The sequence below is a fragment of the Colobus angolensis genome, unplaced genomic scaffold (genome assembly GCF_000951035.1).
Source record: "Colobus angolensis palliatus isolate OR3802 unplaced genomic scaffold, Cang.pa_1.0 Scaffold11, whole genome shotgun sequence".
Lineage (NCBI taxonomy): Eukaryota > Metazoa > Chordata > Mammalia > Primates > Cercopithecidae > Colobus > Colobus angolensis.
Genome location: NW_012112030.1, coordinates 12,470,843 through 12,492,783, shown reverse-complemented (window position 1 = coordinate 12,492,783; position 21,941 = coordinate 12,470,843). Strand labels below are relative to the sequence as shown.

The window sequence follows — 21,941 nt, the reverse complement described above, 5'->3', positions numbered from 1 at the left end:
CAAATTGGAATGGATTCTGTAATTGTTTATGGCAGGTACTTTATACAGATTATTCATAGCGTTTGACTTGATTCTTCTGTAATGCTAGGTTCTTACAAGTCTCATGTAGTTCTAATGGGAAATCAGGTGCCATTAACATACAATACCCAGAGAAACAGATTACAATAACTTTCACCAAGATCTCTTTCTTCACCTTTAGTATTCCTTTTTAATTTTCTATTGTTGTCAGTGTAGTACAAAGTCCAGATCTCAAGAATTCCAAAAAATCAAAAAGTTAAATATTCTTTCTCCCTCCTGTTAAGGGATAATTTTTACCTGTAATTTTATTGCCCCCACCATGTGTTTAAATGGGTCGGATCATGATCGCTACTCAGTAAGTCCAACTAGTGGTTGCCAGATCTTAGGAGTGAGCCCTCTGAGTGGGCTTGAGCACCCACTGCTGCCTGGTGGTGTTCTGCCTGATTGAAGGAAGTGTGGAGTTTTGCCTGAGTGTAGGAGAGGTATGATATTCTGAGGATTCTCTTAAAATACCAACTCACCAAACATGAAGCTTCTATCATCCAAGCTGTCATCACCCATCCAGGCTGTGTAGGTTTCTCTACCTACTCCACCTAAACTCCGCCAAGCAGACTACTACCATCTTGGTCATTTTAAAAAAGTCTTTACATAAACCCTGAACTTGACCATATAGAGGCTTCTGCTCACCCTCTAACATCATCCCACAATGACCTTCTTCCAGCTCCCCACAGTTCTCTACTTGTGAAATGCCATCTATCATTCAAGTCCTGCTTCAACTGATTTGTCTTCCCTGGTCCTCCAGCACAAGTCTACCAAGTGATGTGCCATCCTCCCCTTTATTGCAGAGCACTTCTTGTATTCTATCCCTGGGTTGTGCTTCTCACTGGTTGCCTGGCAACACACACCCATAGTCATCTAAACATTTCCCACCAAGTACCTAGCACATAGTAGGCATCTACTTTCATTAAAAAAGGTTCATTGAACCTCAGCTTTCTCTCAGTACCATGAATTATTGCTGGGATTTCAGGTACCAAGTTACAGTTTTTTGTTTGTTTGTTTTGAGGCGGAGTTTCGCTCTTATTGCCCAGGCTGGAGTGCAATGGCACAATCTTGGCTCACTGCAACCTCTACCTCGCAGGTTCAAGTGATTCACCTGGCTCAGCCTCCTGAGTAGCTGGAATTACAGGCGCCCTCCACCAAGCCCAGCTAATTTTTCGTATCTTTAGTAAGAGACGGGGTTTTGCCATATTGGCCAGGCTGGTCCCGAACTCCTGACCTCAAGTGCCAAGTTGTAGTTTTTAACATATATATGATTATGTAGCATGGGCTTTTGGTTGTTTTTTACTGAAATTTTAATTAGTAAGTTTAACTTAATTTTTCGTCTCTTTCCTTTTCATTCAATGTAACACCTACCTATTATGTGTGTATGTGCATGTTTGGAGAGAGAATGAATATATATATGTACTATACATGTATATATGTATATGTTAAACTTTCAGCAAATGGCTTTTATGTTTCTGTTTTAGCATGATCTGTATATGTTAATAAAGAAAAAATATTATTTAAAAAGGCTGAACTAAATAAGCTAAATTAGAATTAATATTATAGAATTAGTTATGAAATAATCTCTAAAGTTTTAAAATAGAAAATGTCTTTAATAATATGGTCAACTTTTAAGCTTTTTTGAAAATTTCTTTTTTTAATTAGCACATTATAATGGTATGTATTTATAGGGTACAGTTTGATGTTTCAATGCATATATATGTTGTGTAATGATCTAATTAGGGTAGTTCAAATACCCGTCACATCATACATTATTTATATTTTTTGTGTGTTGAAAACATTCAAAAGCCTCTCTTCTATCTATTTTATAATATACAGTGCTTTACTGTTGACCATAGTCACCCTACTGTGCAATAGAACACCATAACTTATTTCTCCTAACTGTCATTTTGTCCCCATTGACCAATTTCTCCCCTTCCTCCTCCCCTCTCTGCTCCCTTTCCCAGTCTCTGGTAACCACTATACTACATTCTCCTTCTATGATGTCGACTTTTTATTTTAGCTTCCACATGACTGAGATCATGAGATATTTTTCCATCTATGCCTGGCTTATTTCATTTAACATGTTGCCCTCCAGGTTCATCCAGGTGGTCACAAATGACAGGATTTCATTCTTTTTTACGGCTGAATAGTACTCTATTGTGTATATTTATTTATATATATATATATGCCATTGTGTGTATATATATGTATACATGTACATAATGTGGTGCATATATATATGTACATGTACATATATATATATGTGCCACATTTTCTTCATCCATTCATCCATTGATGGGCAGGTAGGTTGATTCCATAGCTTGACTACTGTAAACAGTACTATAATAAACACGAGGGTGCAGATATCTCTTCAACATACTGATTTCATTTCATTTTAATCCAGTAGTGGGATTGCTGGATCATATGGTAGTTCTGTTTTTAATTATTTGAGGAATCTCCATACTGTTTTCTATAATGGCTGCACTCATTTGCAATCTCACCAACAGTATCAGTGTTCCTTTTTTCAACCTTTTAATCTTAAGTTCAGGAAAATTCTAAATCATCAATGAAAATATTTAATATGTGGTAGACCTAACTGCAACAATTAGAAACATTGTTCAAAATAATGTTAAACATTTATATTTTTATTTGTACATTCTAAAATGTTCAGTATTTTCTTTTTTACTTTTCTTTAACTGTCATAATACGTTTATCTCTATGACAGTGGAGCACAGGCTGAGAACCCAAAAAGAGAAAGAACAATAGACTCAACTCTCTACAGCCTGTAATGGGTTAATTTTTTAAGTTTAAAACAAAACAAAAGAATTGAATGTTGAAAGTGTTTTCATTTTCTTTCTTTTTTTTTTTTTCTTTTGACAGAGTCTCGCTCTGTCGCCCAGGCTGGAGTGCAGTGGCGCGATCTCGGCTCACTGCAACCTCTGCCTCCTGGGTTCACGCCATTCTTCTGCCTCAGCCTCCTGAGTAGCTGGGACTACAGGTGCCTGCCACCACGCCTGGCTAATTTTTGTTTGTTTGTTTGTTTGCTTTAGTAGAGACGGGGTTTCACCGTGTTGGCCAGTATGGTCTCAATCTCCTGACCTCGTGATCTGCCAGCCTAGGCCTCCCAAAGTGCTGGGATTACAGGCGTGAGCCACCATGCGCGGCCTGAAGTGTTTTCATTTTCTATCACTACCTTCCTTAGTTGAAAAAGAGGAAAGTAGATGAGAAGCATGTTTGTAATAGACAAAAAAGCAATTGTCCTTCTCAATCTGTAAAAATGTTCATTCCTTCCCGCAAAACACATTCAGTAAAATTTTTCCATCCAACAGTCAAAAGTCAAAAATCTTTCCAATTGATTATTCTTTCCAATTTCATATTCTTTGAAAGCCAAACTTTCCTTTCTCTGTTCATTTGTAGTTATTCTATAGTTTTTTTTTTTTTTAGATAGGATTATAACTAAACTAGTCTTATCTTTAGTATTTTAACAACTATTAGACCAGGCATAGTGGCTCACACCTATAATTTGAGCACTTTGGGAGGATTGCTTCAGCCTAAGAGTGTGAGTTCAGCCTGGGCAACATAGACCCCATCTCTACAAAGTTTTTTAAAAACATTAGCCAAGTGTGTTGGTGTGCACCTGTGGTCCCAGCTACTTGGGAAGCTGAGGCAGGAAGATCACTTAAGCTAGGTCAAGTCTGCAGTGACTGGTGTTCACACCACTGCATTCCAGCCTAGGTGACAGAGTGAGACTCTATCTAAAATAAAATAAACTAACTTCCAAATGTATGCATATTTATCTCATTAAATGAGGATTGCTTGACTACTGATCTGATCTTTATTCAGAATCAAGGTTTACTGCAGTGACATATTTGTGCATTTTCCTCAAATATTAAATTAATTTGAGTCAAATGCTATGCTTCCCATCGCTTGGAGGAATTTGATTTGGTGACTTGAGCCACTGACCTGGTTAAAAAAGCCTACAGAAACATCTGGTGCTGTGAAACAAAAGACACTAATATAATGAACACTCATGTCCCCTGAAGCTTGTGTAAACCATGTTCATTATTGTTATGTTAAATGATTATATGTCTTGAGTTCTTCCCTACCCCCAGTCCGCAGGAACTTTAGAAATGGACATACACTAAACCATAAAGAGTTTGCTTGATTTATGGCAATGTTGCCAAAGCTGCTGAACATTTAGTAAAAATGCAAAATGTTCTGGTGCCTTTAAAAACATCTAAACTTGCTTTGTCTTAGTTCTTGCAATGCCACCCATACACAAAACTTATTAAATATTTCTCTGTGCATGCTCACTACAGCGTGGCAGGTGTAATACAGCATACAGGTAGGCTGAGTTCTTACCCATAAGAAAGTTAGAAAGTTGTCTGTTAGGTTTTTATATTCATGTCTGTTTTTATACAGACAAAACGAGGTAGTGAAAGCAAAAAAAAAAAAATGGAATGGAAAGGGGACAGAAACATCTTTGGGATTTCAACAGATATTAATAGTTATATGCACTGATATTGTAAAGCCGGTACTTGTCATCTTTTACATTATAAGCCTACTTTTGGAAGTGTGTCAGAAAGAAGATAAAGGTCATATTGCTTAAGGCCTACTATGAACATAAATGATAGGGAAAAAAATCTAGCCCATAAATTGGCAAATTACCATGTACCGTGATTTAATAATCTATAAGACATCTTAAAATGAGCAAAATGGATCATTGAACTTATTTTTTTCTTACCATAAATGTATAAGCTGGTATGCTGTGATTAATTTAGATCAAAATTTCACAATGACCTCCTTTTTAAAATAATGCTTTGTCTGTCTCATTGTGTGACTAAGAGCTCTTAGGCCCTCTTATGTAGGGGATGAGACTGTGTAAGCACTACAAACAAGAATTTACAGAGATCTCCAGCTTAAATGGAAAAGTGGATCTATGATACCTTTATAAACGAGTGTGGGAGTAAAGGGTGCAGAGGAAGAGATTACAAGAATTTTCAGGATTATGAGTACTCAAAATGAATTAGATAGTTAAGAGACTGTTTTTAAATATTTCCTAGGCACAGTCTGAAAAAAAAATCTTACAAATGAAAACTATGCATGTCTTATGCTTAATTGACATATATGAACATTCTTTTGCCTGGAAACCCAAATGTCATGTTTGGAAACCAAAGGATAACATTATACATTTGAAAACCCCATTTCATAAAAGAATACTTTGTCTCTTTTCCCAGAGAATCTTGGGTTTGTCCCACTGAGAAAAAAGAGAACTCGAATGTAGCTATAGAATGATCTCTTGATCCTTGGACAAAACTGAGGAAAAAGTCTAACAAATGCATCGCTTTGCAGTAAATTAGATCAGATTTCCGCATCTCCGCGCTCAGTCTGTGAGCTGACAGTTCAGTAAAATGTTCCCTTGTAAGGTTCGCCCTCTTAGGAAAAGGGGCAATAATTCATCATTAGGATATCAGAGTCCAGGTGTAGATGGAAACTGATGGAGCCTCCAGCGAGGCAGGGAAAGTGCGTGGAAGAAGAAAATTTTATCTGAAGCCTAATTCCCTGGTTACAGCAGAGAATAATTAAGATAATATTGCTTCAAGAGTCCTTTAATGATTAAAAATCACATATGCAGAATCCATAAATTGGAGGGCAAGAAATTGGAAGGCTATAACGTCAGAGAACTGTTTTGTGCACATTGTAGTGGAAAGTACACTCGTGGCAGTGCACCGTACGGGCAGCCATCAGAGACGCGGACCATTCCAAGGACTTTGTTTAGATGCAACAAATCATTTGTCTGTTATTAACCCAGAGCTTGTAATTATGCAGATTGCCATAGATTTTCCTGGGCCTGGAAGTGAGATTGAGGGTTGTTCACAGTATAGCAGGCAGCTCAGGGCTGGCCATGCATTACTGAACTTGCCACATTTATCATGTTGACTGATGGCAGCAGAAGCAGGTCTCAGGTCCCAGTGGTTAATGTAGTGGGTAATTAACTGTCATTTGCCTAGTAATAGGCTGATGATCAATGGTTTGTGTGGAAACAAATTCTAATCAGGTAGCTGATAAATGCTCAGCTAGCGAGAGCAATTGAAATTGGGGGAAACTATGTCCAGAATTTCAAAATGGCATTGTGTGTATATGTTTATTAGATATGAGCAAACTGAATAATTCTTAAAAACGGCTTTATCGCATGTTAACCAGATTTTATATACACAAGTCTATCTATATTCATTGAATAAAGAACTTTTAAGTTTTTCTTATTTCTCAAAAATAATAAAGAACGGAAGAAACAACGGCACTTGTAAGTGATGTGCCTCCTAAGTAGGTCATGTTAAGTACACTGAAAAATAAATATGAAATGTTAGAATGAACTAAAAAATTCTTCTTACAAATGAGTAGGATGAAAGCTTTAGTTTGTGATGGTTTTATTTTTTGATGATGCCAGTAGGAGACGTAAGGTATTACATTTTCAAGGAAGTTCTTTTTAAAGAAATATTATTTATCAAAATACGGATTACAAACTGAGAACATGAAGGTTATTTGTGTTATATTCCTTAAAATAAGCATACTAAAGTATTTTTAAATTCATGAAGGAAAATAAGTGTTTAACAATTATGAATTTGATCTTCTTGAATGTAAACTTCGCTTACTTTTTATCAAGTGCACAGACTATGTTAACAAAGTCTTTAAAATGCATTTATTGTTTCTCCCTTCAAGGCGCTTATGCTCTTCAAGAGACCATCCAATAAAAATATGAGCATAAACATTTATTGCACATTTTGCCAGACACTTAGAAACCGTCCTCACAACTGTTTCCAACAACTGTCATTATGCTGGTAAAAGGAAATAGTTATAAACTTGAAAATGAATATGCAAGCCTTAAGAAAAGACTTCTCTTTGGAGTCTATAGAAAGTAATAACAGAGACTTCAGCACATTTGTGCCTAATCCTTAAATTCAATAAAATGAAAGGCTACATTTTTTAAAAGTACATTTTTATAACCAAAATGAGTTTTCTGTATAGCACCTTTGAATTCATTAGTTTAGAACTGCTTTTAATTTGGTCTTTCCCATGAGAGCCATTATATTTTCCTCCTGTCAGCCTGACGCTGGAGAAAAAAGAAAACTGGCAGATGTGGTGTTTTTCATCTAGTTTGCTTCCTAGTAAAAAAGTGCGTTAACTACTATGCATGGAATATTATTTATAATAATTCTTCCCCACCACTATCAACTTTAAAGAAACTTGGTTTAAATATTGCCAGTGCAAATGGATGAAATATTTCCTCACATTATGAAATGAAAGACATTTTATTTTGTGCTTATTTTTAGGTCATTACAATAACGATTCTCAGGAATCTGCAGCAAATAGGAATTTTTTTAAATCCTAGACAATTCCAATGGTTCTAACAGTATATTATGCTTCAATTTCTGGTCTAGCTGTATATAGTTTACAGCCTCATTTACTTTAATGTGCTACTTGAATAACATAATCGTAGCTGTAACTATGGTATAGAGCCGTAAGGTGCATGCATGTGCCTCTATGTTTTTTGACTATTTTTAATAATAACAACAAACCTTTTAGTAACTAAATGTCAAAAAATAATGAGTCATTCATTAGTTGGTTCCTTTCCCAACTAAAATGTTTAATATTTAACATTAAGATCAAAGTTACATTGCTTTTATATTTTCTGTATACTCTAACCCAGAGAAGATTTTTGCTATGAATTCACCCCCATTGACTTCTGTTGATGTGTAGTTATGTAAGCTTCCTAATGTATTTGTCTTTTCCTTTTCTTCTCAAACAAGGTGTGATTTTCATCAAGAAAGGTCAACGGAGAATATATTGCAGAAGAATATTTATGCATACACCTAGGATAAAACCCACTTGTGTACATCATAAGGCATTGTGTATTGATAGCTTTACAGGGTATATTAGCATCATCTCTCTTCACAATCGCAGATTTCTCTAAGAGTTTCTAAAAAAAAAAAAAATGTTTCTTCTTCTAGGCTCTTCGGTGTAACGGGAAACTGTGCTGCCTGTAGTAAGCTCATCCCTGCCTTTGAGATGGTGATGCGTGCCAAGGACAATGTTTACCACCTGGACTGCTTTGCATGTCAGCTTTGTAATCAGAGGTAAGCAGATCTCTTTTTGGTCTCTAAAAAATGGTAAGCCTCTCTGTGCTGACCATTGATTTAATAGGTGGAAATTATATTCGTACATTTAAAGCAATTAATTTCAGCATTTTTCTGTTCTGTAAACTTTAATCCTATGCCAGAAACAAACCACTAAGGAGAAGAAAGGTTTTAAGACTTACTTCTACCTGAAAGAAAAGCATCGTATAAGAGGACATAACAGAAAATGGAAACACTTCTGTAAACTTTGACTTCTTTTACTCATTCCTTTCTTTTATTATTTTCCTGTCTTTTAAAAAAGTACTTTTGGCCGAGCGCGGTGGCTCAAGCCTGTAATCCCAGCACTTTGGGAGGCCGAGACGGGCGGATCACGAGGTCAGGAGATCAAGACCATCCTGGCTAACACGGTGAAACCCCGTCTCTACTAAAAAATACAAAAAACTAGCCGGGCGAGGTGGCGGGCACCTGTAGTCCCAGCTACTCGGGAGGTTGAGGCAGGAGAATGGTGTGAACCCGGGAGGCGGAGCTTGCAGTGAGCTGAGATCCGGCCACTGCACTCCAGCCTGGGCCACAGGGCGAGACTCCGTCTCAAAAAAAAAAAAAAAAAAAAAAAAAAAAGTACTTTTAAATATCTCCTTTTTTGTACGACTTATGTGAGCAAATAAATTGTCAGTGAAGCAAATATACAGGAATTTGTTGCAGGTATTTTGTATTCTTCTTATTTTTTATATTTTAATTTCCTTATCTCTCGTGTTTTTGTTTTTGTTTTTTTAACACAAGGTCTGGTTCTGTCACCCAGCCTGGAGTGCAGTGGCACTAACATGGCTCATGCAGCCTCAATTTCTGTGCTCAAGCCATCCTCCTGCTTCAGCCTCCCAAGTAGCTGGGAGTACAGGTGTGCACTACCATGCCTGGCTAATTTTTTTTTTTTCATTTTTTATGGAGATGGAGTCTCACTATGTTACCCAGGCTGATCTCAAACTCTTGGCCTCAAGCAGTCCTCCCACCTCAGCCTCCCAAAGTGTGGGAATTATAGGCATGAGCCTCCACCCCCACCCACTGTAGATGTTTACCTTAAATTTTAACCCTGTGCTATATGTACTTTTGCAGTTATTTCAGTTATCTTTGAGAATCAGGCCAGATATAGCTAATAATTAAACAATTATCATCATTGGAGAGGAGCATTTGAAAAAGTGTTGAACAGGGAATCTGGAGACCTAAATTCTAATATGGGCTCTGCCACTAATAAGCTGTGTGATCTTAAACCAAAACTTTCCGTCTCTGGACCTCAGGTTTTTCATTTGTAACATATGAAACTGAATTAGTTCATCTCAGAGAATTCTTTCAGCTCGAAAGTATTATCACTTAATTCCATTTTTTTTTTTTTGAAGTTTTTTTTTTTTTATTTCTGTGAAAACTAGATACTACTGGCACCTATTTTATGTGATAAATGGAGAGGATTTTAGAATATTAAAATGTACATGTTAAAAATACAACATTTCAAAAATTAGAACACTTGATAGATTTTAATGAAAATGAAATCACTGAGTTTCTGTGAGAACACCTGGACGGAGTATAGAATCAATAACTATTAGTTGCATCAAATTCTCAGTTATTGTAATTTACTCTGAAAGGCACTATTTGATGCAGAATCTTCTCATGAGACCCTGTAGAAGAGTAGAAAGAATGTGACATTTACAGTGAGAACGGGATTCACATTTCAGCACCGCCATATATTAGCGAATGTATTAGCTGTGTGATCTTGAGTATGTTACTTAATCTCTCTGAATGTGATTCCCACACCCATAAAATAGAAACACTAATACTTCTCTTGCAGAGTTTGAAACTTAAATGAAATAATTTATATTAAATGTCAGGAACACAACAGGCTCTCAGAAGTTAGCTATTTTTGTAATTTACCAAGTAATATTCCACTACCTTGACTTTCCCACAAGACATTATATCACAATAGTGCTTCTTGCTAAATGTAGATATTCAGATTGTGGCCTAATATACCTTATAATATAAGAGTTACCCAGACAATCATTTAAGATGTTATCTTACAATGTCTTGACTCTTCCCAACAAGTACTGAGAATCAAAGCAAGTTCACTCAGTCTAGGGTAACATTTAGACAAAAGTAAATCGGCAAATGCACACGTTTTTGGTAGGGATAAGGATACACAAACACAAACATTCCCACATCCGTACTGACACATTTGACACATTTATATACATGTATATATGTATTTTATACATTTTAAAGGTGTATGAGTAGTAAATTTAGAATACTTTTGTTTACTTGTCATGCTGATAAACTAATAGCAGCCAGTAACAATGCAGTTCCCGGCTGAGCGCGGTGGCTCACGCCTGTAATCCCAGCACTTTGGGAGGCCGAGACGGGCGGATCACGAGGTCAGGAGATCGAGACCATCCTGGCTAACACGGTGAAACCTCGTCCCTACTAAGAAATACAAAAAACACTGCCGGGCGCGGTGGCTCAAGCCTGTAATCCCAGCACTTTGGGAGGCTGAGACGGGCGGATCACGAGGTCAGGAGATCGAGACCACCCTGGCTAATATGGTGAAACCCCGTCTCTACTAAAAAATACAAAAAACTAGCCGGGCAAGGTGGCGGGTGCCTGTAGTCCCAGCTACTGGGGAGGCTGAGGCAGGAGAATGGCTAAACCCGGGAGGCGGAGCTTGCAGTGAGCTGAGATCCGGCCACTGCACTCCAGCCTGGGCGACAGAGCGAGACTCCGTCTCAAAAAAAAAAAAAAAAAATGCAATTCCCATTATGGAATCATAAAGTGATTGCTTTTCTACTTATAAATGATTACATATTCATAGTAGAAAATTTAGAAAATAGAAGAGGATAAAAACAAAACATTGTCCCATGTCTCACTATTCTAAAAGAAAACATTTTAATATTTTGATATCTAGTCAGCTATACATGTTTCTATGTATATAGGACAAATGACATTGTATGAATATTATACTCACATTTAAGCAAATGAAAGAAAAGTTACAAGGAAGAATCCTAATGTTTGATATTTGGACTTTTTCACTCAATTTATATTGTGCGCCTTTTTACGTGCCATTAAAAATTATTAAGATATTTTAAGCTTTCCTGAAGTTCAGTTTAATGGACAGAGCTTCACCTGTCTTCTAACATCAGATACACAAGCTGTTTCTTCAAAAGTTTTATGCTGTAAATAGTATCAGTATTATCAATATAAAAATGGACCTTATGAGACCCTGTAGAATAGTAGAAAGAATGTGACATTTATAGTAAGAACGGGATTCAAATTTCAGCACCACCATATATTAGCGGATGTATTAACTGTGTGATCTTGAGTATGTTACTTAATCTCTCTGAATTTGATTCCTACACACATAAAATAGAAACACTAATACCTCTCTTGCAGAGTTTGAAACTTAAATGAAATAATTTAAATGTCAGGAACACAACAGTTTCTCAAAAGTTAGCTATTTTTGTAATTTACCAAATAATATTCCACTAACTTGACTTTCCCACAAGACATTATATCACAATAGTGCTTCTTGCTAAATGTAGATATTCAGATTGCATAAAAAACAAATGCTGATATCTCTATCTGGTTAAATTCGTGGAAGCATGATTTATTAAACAAGGTGTATAACAGTTTGAAGGCATATGCTATACATTGCTAAATGATCTCCAGGACAGTTATACCAATTACCCTCCTAGCAGAAATCTATAAAACTATATATTCCCTCACATTCACTCTAGGAATTATGTTTTTTTTAAAAAAAATCCTTGTCATCTTGAGGGATGATTTCTAACTATAATTTCTAATTGGCATTTATTTGATTCCTGGTGGCCCTTTGGTATTCCTTCTTTTAGAGAAGTAAGCAGTTTATATCCTTTGTCCATTTTTTTCTATTAAGTAGGCTTACCTTTTTTATCCATGTTCTACATAGAAAGTAAAAACATCATTCAAGTGCTAAACCCAGCCTAAATTCTATTATGATGCAAAGTAATTGTAGGTTGTTAATGCTATTTACAAATCATATATCAATTTTATTTCACCATTGAAATAAAAAGTTGCATTCACGATTAAGTCTGTCTCTTGAGGAGAACTCAGTCAAGTAAGACAAACACTCCTAAATTTTGACTCTAAAACTGTTCACATTCTTATTGCTGCAAAATACTATTCTAGTATCATTATTAAAGTACCTAATATATTTCTGTGTTCGCTTCATTTATTACATGCCATAATGGGACTGCATATCTTTAGTGCTGGTTATGCACAATTAGCACTTAGTTATTGTCGTGTCACTTCAGCCCTTACAAGACAAACTTCTTTAATGCAAGAAGTCAGCTAATCTTCATCAGTCAAGCAAAGCAGACAAATTTTGTTACCCAGGATACAGAAGGCTTTAATACAGGAGATTCTCCTTTTACTCTGAAGTTTGCTTCAGTCCCCTCTAGGAAACCCATATCCCACTTCCAGTAGCCAAATCATTGTCACAATATTGCACTTTTTCAAGTGAAACACAAGGCAAATAGGTAATTCATAGGCATTTTCGCTTAAGCAAACTGTATTGACTTCTGAAGTTGTGGAATTACACAGGTTTGTGAATTGTATTCAGCAGTCATTTCATCTTAACTTTTAAATCAAAGTATCATTAAGATCCAAAGCATTTCAAAAAGTAACAGTAATAATAACCTTTCAGGATTGATTGTTCCTTATATATAGATCTCCTCTGCCCCTTTTAGAGGAGTATAGCTAAAATGTGAATCCTGCATTAAAATTCTGCTAGTTTCTCTATTTTAAAAGGTACCGCAGGAGGATTATTTAAGCTTGTTTTATGGTATCTTGAATCTCATTCAGAATTGGAAGATTCTATATAACTGGTTAATTTCTTAAAGGTGAATCAGTCCCTTCTTCTTAGAAAACTCAGTAAAACTAAATGATAGTTTTGTAAGAAAAGGAAAAAAGAAAAAGCTTGTGATGAAATTTTCCCAAATAAGTACAATTATGTAACAATTAATTTTCTTTTTTTTCAGAATAAAGCACTGTGCTAGGCTCTGTGGAAGCTGAGGTTGATAAAATCTAGTTTATTTCTTAGAGGTGTCCAGAGCTACGGGAGACACAGGACATCAAAGACTTACAGAAGAGTGTAATCGATGCTAAATAGATCTATACTGAGGGAAGAGAGAGCCATCCTTCTTGAAGTGTTAGGGAAGCATCAAAGGCCGGATGTGCTGAGTCTTTAAAAAAGAACTCCCTAGAACTGGTTGACTTACAGGAAGTGTGTTTTTGCTGGGGGTTGGGAAAGATGAGGGAGCCAGGGAGCAGTGAGGAAAGGAATTTTTGGGCAAATTGAGCAACGTGCAAAGGCATGCAGATGTGAAAGCATTTGACGTGTTTAGGAAATGAAAAGCAGCTCAGTATGTTCAGAGATTAGAGAAGCGGTTTGGGAGGCATATGGAGGAGTAGAAAGAGAGCAAGCACCTAGAGGAAATGAAATTGTAAACTTAGTCTTTGAAAAGCAATTAAATAAAAGTCAAAATGAATACAAATTTAAACTACTCATCTAAAATACATTTGTGATTTAAAGCTATTGGTTTCTGGAATAAATCTACCTTAACCAATTTTTATTGACCACACACCTTAAGTGGTAGTACAGTTTATGACGGTTCTGCAAAGGGTTCAAAAGAAATATAACTCGTGGTCGTTTACCACAGAACTGCTGACTATAATGGGAAACCAGTTACACTTTCATGAGAAATTTTGAAACACCAAAATAAACAGTACACCAATAAATAAGTGCTTTGGGAAAGAGCAGAATAAGCAAATATACATGGTCAGAGGATGTTGATGGAGCGAATGGGAACTCAAGGATTGTTAGAATTTAAGTAGACAGAAAAAGGGGAGAAGTATTTATTGCTAGGGAACACCTTAAGTAAAGGTGAAAAGATTATCATTATCAAATAGTAATGATAGCGAATTCTGATAAAGTATTAGCCAAACACCCAACACTGTTCTGAGTATTTTACATGTACTCACTCATTTAATACTCAAAATATCCCATAAATAGATAGTTATTAGCTTCATTTGGCAGATGAGGAAAGTAAAGTATAATAAATGTAAGTAACTTGCCCAAGATTACAGTTAGAAGAAAATGGTAGACTCAAGATTTAAACCCAAGGAATCTGGTCTCCCTCTCTGGAGTCAGGTTCGTTTCAACAGAGGTATTTTATTGTCTGACTAAGAGCATATAAATGTGAATAGATACAGTGGAGTTAAAGTAAGGTAAACTTTGAATAATGTATAGCAAGATTTGGGGTGTGGGTAGTGTAATTTGATACAGTAAGGGTTGTTAGCGATGAGATGTAGAATGACAACCAGATTGTCAGTGGGAAAGACAGTAAATTTGTTCACAGGTGTATAGTGGTGGAATGAGTACGCAACCCAGAACTCTGACTGAAAACAGTATAGTATAGAAATCTCTAACTTACAGTTAACTGAAGATGTGGAATAGGAAATTATAGACACTAGAAATATGGATTGGATCTCCCTTGTTATCTAAGTGTTGTAAGATAGAAATTAATCATAATTGTCAGTCACTAACTTTAGGGAAAGAAGATGGCTAGGCTAACATTTTTATTTCTTAAAAGGGATGTTACCAGTGGAGGCTTCTTAGCATAGGCTTTTGATAACCTGCTTAAAATTAAGCGCTATATTTTATAAGGATGATTTACTAGTTGTGCTTGTTTCATATACTTCTCAAGTCTCTAAGACTATATGAAGAATCACTCAAAAATATCTAGAAATTAAATCTAATATTAATTCCAAAACATCAGAATCAGATGGTTTAATAATCCAATGGGGCATCTTCTTATTCCTTACCATAATTTTTTTTAAATGAGGGTAAAACTAATTGAACTGAGCATACTACAAGTAATTAGGGTCAGATTACAGGAAAGATTATGTTTATTTTTAGTAATTGTAGCCTGTTAATATACTTGCGGTATCCTCTGGCTATATCACTCCTTTTGTAATGCTTTTTTTTTTTTTTTTCCCTGCAAATGCTGAATCTCATAAGAAGTTGGTTAAATAACACTGGAAATGAGCATTTCTTACAAAATCACAGTTACAGCTTAATGTGTTAAATACGTACTCTCTGTATTGCTGTCTCTCAAATTTCTTTATATGTATATATGAAGCATTTTTTAAAGAGGATATCAACCTTAATTGCATACCAATCATAATCTGCTCTTAACCACAGCTTTCAAGGCTGTTTTGTTTGAGTCACATGTGCAAGTGTGACATCCCTCATCTATGTTCTGTTTCATCTTGACCTTTAAGTATAAATTGAAATGCATATAAAATGCACTTTATCCAGTTGATAACATATTAGTAATAAAATGTGTCAGGTAGGAATATTTTAGAAAAGTTCTCTCTCTCTTTCTCTCTCTTTCTCTTTCTCTTTCTCTCTCTCTCTCTCTCTCTCTCTCCCTCTGTTGCTGTATATATACCACCTAATTGAATAGTAGGCAGACTTTTTTAAAGTTACGCGAAAGAGAGGCTGAGGCAGGAGAATGGCGTGAACTCGGGAGGCGGAGCTTACAGTGAGCCGAGATTGCGCCACTGCACTCCAGTCTGGGCGACAGAGCAGGATTCCGTCTAAAACAAACAAACAAAAAAAGTTATGAAAAAGAATAATAGTCCTACAAAAAACCCAGTTATACCCTGTATTACCGTTTAATCTTCACATTATTCCTGTAGCCTGCATGCTTTACTGCCATCAGGTAAAAGCTTGAGTCTTGAATCCAAAAAGACGTGGGTTATTTTCCTTCCCTTATTACATATGTTCTAACTATAGAATCTTGGGCAGGGTTTTTAAATTCTGGAATGGAATCTTAGGTTTTTCTTCTGTAAAAAGCCATGATAATGCTTGCTTTCTAGGTTGGATGTAGGGAATAAATGTGATCATGAACATATATGCTTATTAGCATTTAGCACATGGTAAGTATGAAAAGGTGGCTGTTTTACCTATATTCCAAACATTGAGGTAAGATTTTAGATATTTCATTTCTACTCCTTGCCACAAGCCTACAAAGGCGACTGATGTCACAGGTATTAAAAACCAAAGTTTTAGTTTCAATTATCAAAAGTGGGAAGGTAGAGTTTGGACCCTACTGGTTGCAGTATACCTCTCTGCCTTTCAGACACTTTTCATTTGAACTTCTCTATAATCTAGTTATAGGGCTCTTTTTGTCTTACACATGGGGAACTGAGACAGGGATGGTCTGAACTGTACCCAGGTCTTGCAACGGGTAGGTGAGAGAGGCAGGACTCAAGACAGATCCCCAGGCTCTTGGTTTTGTGTTTTCTCACTATAATTACCTTGAATTTATTATTCTACAAATATAAATTTTCTAAACATGAAGGCCTCTAAAGGCACGAATGGCACGACATAACGTGGTAACATGACAAAGAAAACGTTTTTATTTGATGGCCAGTAGAATTTTAGGGCTTACTAAAAAAGTAAAGCAAAATTTTAAACAATATGGAGTTAAAAGAGAGTATTACCGGATTAAATGGTTTTTAGAAAAAATGATTCAGTAATATCAACTGGAACACAAGAGTGTTTTATTGAATCTACTTGTTTTTGGTGACATTTTATTATTTGCATATTAGTCAAAATTAATTTCAACAGTAATATAAATTTATGACTTTGAACAGTAAACATATTCTACATGCTATTTTATATAATTTCACATAAAAAATAAGCTGTCAATTTGACTACTTAGGTCTATTCAACAAGAGAAATATTTCCTTTTATTCAACATATCCTAGTCATCAGGATATTGTCAAACTGGTTTGTACAAACATCATTATTGAAGGGCAACATTTAAAGGATACAGGTTACAACTAATACAAAGAAAATATACTTAAAGCCCCAAACTTGAATTATTTATTGTATCCAGTAGCTTTGACCACAAACAACCCTAGGATTTCAAGATCAGTGCATAGTCTGTGCTTTCAATCAACACCATCAGCAGGCAGTAATCCTGGGGAAAAAAGTAAATTCCACAAATAAACAGACCAATTTTCCTTTAAGAGGAAAGCTAATTCTTTTCAATCTGCTTTTTTTTTATTACACTATTTTCCCCTCTATCTACTTAGCTAGTATAAGGATAAATTTCCAAAGCTACCCAGTTGGGAAAAAAAATAGGTTCACTGTTTGTCTAGCATTCCAATCTTTGCAAATGTAAATCAGTCCAACTGCTCCTCATTTAAACCTTCAACTTCACAAAACATTAAAGGGTGGTTTTCACTACACAATTTAATCTATCCACTAAGGTTTCTGCTGGAACATCATTTGAAATTGACTATCTGATAAAGAGAGACTACTATCAAAGGTCAGAGAGGTCAACTTGTATAATTACAAGTAGTTTTACTGGGTCAACTCTACCAGACACCACTGTTTGAAGGTTAAATTGTTACAATTAAATATATATACAGATCTCCCCAGAGTTACTTTATTGTTAAATGTACCGGAAACAGAAAAAGCATTTATTTCTGACCTTAATTGTGTCCAAAGTGTCACCATGGGGAAATCATACAAAAAGAACATTTATTAAAAACATTACAGGCTTGCACATTAACAATGCTTTATAAAATAAAATGCATAATTAGCTATTGGAAACTCGTTTAATTTATCACATCAATATTAAGTAGTTCATTTAGGTTGACTCCCTTTGGTTAAATTGGAAGTGCTCTAAGAAATGACATCTACTATTTCATGTTAGTGAACTTGCCACAAACAAAGGAATATATGGCTCAGCATCAGAGTCTAATGCTAGAGCAACTCTCACTTCAGAATGATTACTTCTAGATTACTAAAATTTAATCACATTTTAAATTTTAAAAGAAAGCTTTAAATGGGAAGCTTTAAAATGGGCTATTTTCTAATTGTTTGATTCATTTTAATGCCTTTTCCTTTTTTATTAAGTGCCTAATGGCCAGAGATGAAATCATCCATAATTACTGCAGTGAAACATTATTACCAGTCTTTCTTTTATTTTAATGGGTGTAAATACAGATCAGTTCCTTTTATTTTTTTTTATTTCCAATGTGGGAAAAAAAAAAAAAAAAGCAAGTCATCTTTGGTGCCCAAAGTATATATCTCAATATCCTTAAAATTTTTGCCTGCACAGGCAAGATTTCAAATGTGTGCAACATTTCATTAAATGAAGTAAATGGTAAACGGTTTAATTCCGATCATGAAGACAACTGTCTAAGCCAGTTTTTCAGATTCAGAGAATTACCATGCGAAACTATTAGTAGGAAAATAAATCTTCACATTTATAGATCCAAATGAAATGGTCTTAACCACATTTTATTGTTTAAAATATTTTCAGATTTTGTGTTGGAGACAAATTTTTCCTAAAGAATAACATGATCCTTTGCCAGACGGACTACGAGGAAGGTTTAATGAAAGAAGGTTATGCACCCCAGGTTCGCTGATCTATCAACATCACCCCATTAAGAATACAAAGCACTACATTCTTTTATCTTTTTTGCTCCACATGTATATAAGAATCGACACAGGAACCTACTGAATAGCGTAGATATAGGAAGGCAGGATGGTTATATGGAATAAAAGGCGGACTGCATCTGTATGTAGTGAAATTGCCCCAGTTCAGAGTTGAATGTTTATTATTAAAGAAAAAAGTAATGTACATATTGCTGGATTTTTTTGCTTGCTATTCGTTTTTGTGTCACTTGGCATGAGATGTTTATTTTGGACTATTGTATATAATGTATTGTAATATTTGAAGCACAAATGTAATACAGTTTTATTGTGTTACCATTTGTGTTCCGTTTGCTTCTTTGTATTGTTGCATTTAGTACAATCAGTGTTTAAACTTACTGTATATTTATGCTTTCTGTATTTACCGGCTATTTTAAATGAGCTGTAACTTTCTAGTAAAGAATTGAAAAGCAAATCTCACTAATGATACACAGATAGATAAAGCAAGTCTATCAACATTAAAAATACTAAAAAATAAAGACACACGCAGAGCATTTTAGTGACATCAGCTACGTATTGCCGCTATAAGTTAGAGTCTATCAGTGTTCTTGTTATAACCCCCTATTTTCAGGGGGTTAAAAATAAGCTTTAAAACATACATAAAAATTTCATCTTAAAGCACTTTCATTTTATACCAACGTGAAAAGTGCCATTTTTAGAATAACTTTAAAGCTTAACAGGTTTCCTTTTAATATCCTTTTTTGGTGTGCTCTTTACCTACACAATGGCTTTGTTTTGCTTTTTCAGCCACACCCCTTATGTGAACTAGTGCCTTTGGGTATCATGTAAAATTTTTTCCAAAGGGTTACTTTAAAAATCTGTTACCACAATTATGAGATAATCTTTAAGCGATAAATTAAACTTGTTGTATAAAGTCTGCCCAGATCTCTCCACAAGAGCTGAGGGTTTAATAACTTTATGGCTTAATAAATGTATGACACTGAAAAGATTTGAGTGTGAATCTACTGAAATCACTATAATGCACATTGAAGCTGTGATGATAATTTGAGTAGTGAGGTTACGTTTGATCAGAGCAACATAATGCTCATAGAATCTTCTAGAAGAAGAGAAACAAAGGGATTGATAAAAAGCTGAGAGCTAGTGATTATATATTTTTTTGTATTTACCTGACATTTATTTTAATGTTGAAAAAGTAAACGCATTAAGTTTGATGTGTTTTACTCTCTCACTGTTTTAAGTAATCACCAACTCAGAATACATCACTGTTAGGCTGAAATTTGTCTTTCCATTTTTTAAGGTGAAATAGTACTACCTTACATGATAGCATACAAAGAAGAAAGCTCTAGAAACAGAAATGATGGAGAATGATTATTTAAATGACAATTAAGGAAATGAGAATATGATCCCCTCTTCTGGGTTGCCCACAAACTTGCTTCTTTGCTTTTGCTCCTTGTAATAGAACTACTTTTCAACAAATCTAATTCTACACGGCACTATTAACCATATTTTCACTACAGCAAACTTAGTGCTATGGGCTTTCTTTTTCTTTGTTTTTTCTTGATCACTTGTATAGGAAACAATATTTTCCAGTGTTATTTGCATATATATTTTGTCCTTACAATATATGCATTACAGATGAAAATTAAATGTTATACCTGGATTCTTGGGGTGGGGCCAAAATATTAAGCTGAAAATAATGCTGGTGTGGATTTGTTTTAAAACAAAGCTTTATTATGAACATGCATGTGAATCTGGATATTGCCTCTTATTTTTAAGAAAATGGTTCTGTGAAAAGTGAATATGTATTTTTACAAATGCTTCATGGTTAGGAATCTTCAAGTCCCATGTTCCCCAGATTTGAGATATGCTAAAGAAAGAAATTCAAAAATAGTTACTTGGGGCCCACAAAAATAACTATTATTTTAGCCTTAGAGCCTTACACTTGTTTCATGAGGAGAAAGGACTTGCATAACCAAAATAAACAAAGCAAGACACATTAAAAATGTGTGGGGGAAAGAGAAGTGAAAAGTGATTTTCTTAATGCAGCCCTGCTGGTCCCCATTAACAATTGCTTGAAATTCACGTGGATGTAAAATTATAATTGTCAGTATCTTATTCAGATGATCTTTTAAGGTTTAGCTGGTTTTGCTTTTGTTTATCTATATGTCAAAATACTTGTAAATTGGAAACAAACTTCTCTCAGCTTCTTGAAGCTGTTCAACTATCCTTGCCATTGGAAGACCAAACAAGGTTTTCACTTTTTCTTTCACATAATATGCTGAGAAATATTTCTTATGCTTTTTACTACAAACAAAATTACTCACCTGGATTAAAGATTAAGGCCTTAATCTGTTTAGATTATCTTTAATCTCCATGAAATTGTGAAACAAGACAGGAATAATGTGTCAGCTGGAGGCCGTTTTACAGCTAATTGCCCATAAATTGTAGCATTTATTGACCTGAAGTACTAAGCTAATTGTCTTGACTACTCAAAGCCCCTGAATTGTTGTCAACTTTCCCCTTTGTGTTGTGTAGCCCTAACGTCATTTAGCTTGTTGTCGGATGCTTCCAGTAGGACACCTTCGATGGAGCTTTGATTTCTGAGCAGCGAAAGCTCCCTTCCGAAGATGCATCTCACATAGGCTGCCTATGATGAAGGACCGTGCACCTCCACTCCAGCAGAGTGCTGAGTTTAAAGCTGACCTGTGTTTGTCATTTCACTTTCATCTTGCTTAATAAATATCTGCTGGATTCTTTCATTCACTTTTTACATTTGGATTTATGTTTTTAATGAAAGGGGTGTTATACTATTTGATTGCACTTAATTGGCAAAATTTAAGGTGATCTCTAGAAAGCATATATTAAGTCCATGAAAAGAAAAAAAGGTGTGTGAGGACGTTTACTTTCTAAAGCTAAGTCATAACAAACATAGACAAAGCACCCCAAATGTTTCTCTGAATGTTACGTTTAGGATGTCTGAGCTAGGTCGTTTCCTGCTGTTTATTTTTATGGGGAAAATAAAACTCTCAAAAATGAAGGTAGCGATTGCTGGGTGTAATTTTGCGCATTTATACGAATTTTAAGTGATCTTTCTGAAAGCAACTCTGTTGCTATTGTCAAATTAAATTTCAAATTTTCTATTCTGTATAATGAATTAAAACAGGAAACTCAATTCTACATTTTTGCAGAAG

At 35.2% G+C, this 21,941-nt stretch overlaps 1 protein-coding gene across 13 annotated transcripts in view; it reads left to right on the top strand.

The window, feature by feature from the left end:
• LMO3 (LIM domain only 3 (rhombotin-like 2)) overlaps positions 1-21,560 on the top strand; it is a 63,989-nt gene extending 42,429 nt beyond the window's left edge. For 10 of the 13 annotated variants that reach the window (XM_011954642.1, XM_011954608.1, XM_011954637.1 and 7 more), the window contains 2 exons: positions 8,073-8,198; positions 18,617-21,555. In XM_011954642.1, the coding sequence (XP_011810032.1) occupies positions 8,073-8,198; positions 18,617-18,722 (232 nt within the window). In that variant the 3' untranslated portion in view covers positions 18,723-21,555. Of the gene's footprint in view, positions 1-8,072; positions 8,199-18,616 lie in introns of all 13 variants that reach the window. The other 3 variants (XM_011954581.1, XM_011954599.1, XM_011954560.1) reach the window with 1 other exon arrangement.
• The last annotated feature ends 381 nt before the right edge of the window (positions 21,561-21,941 follow it).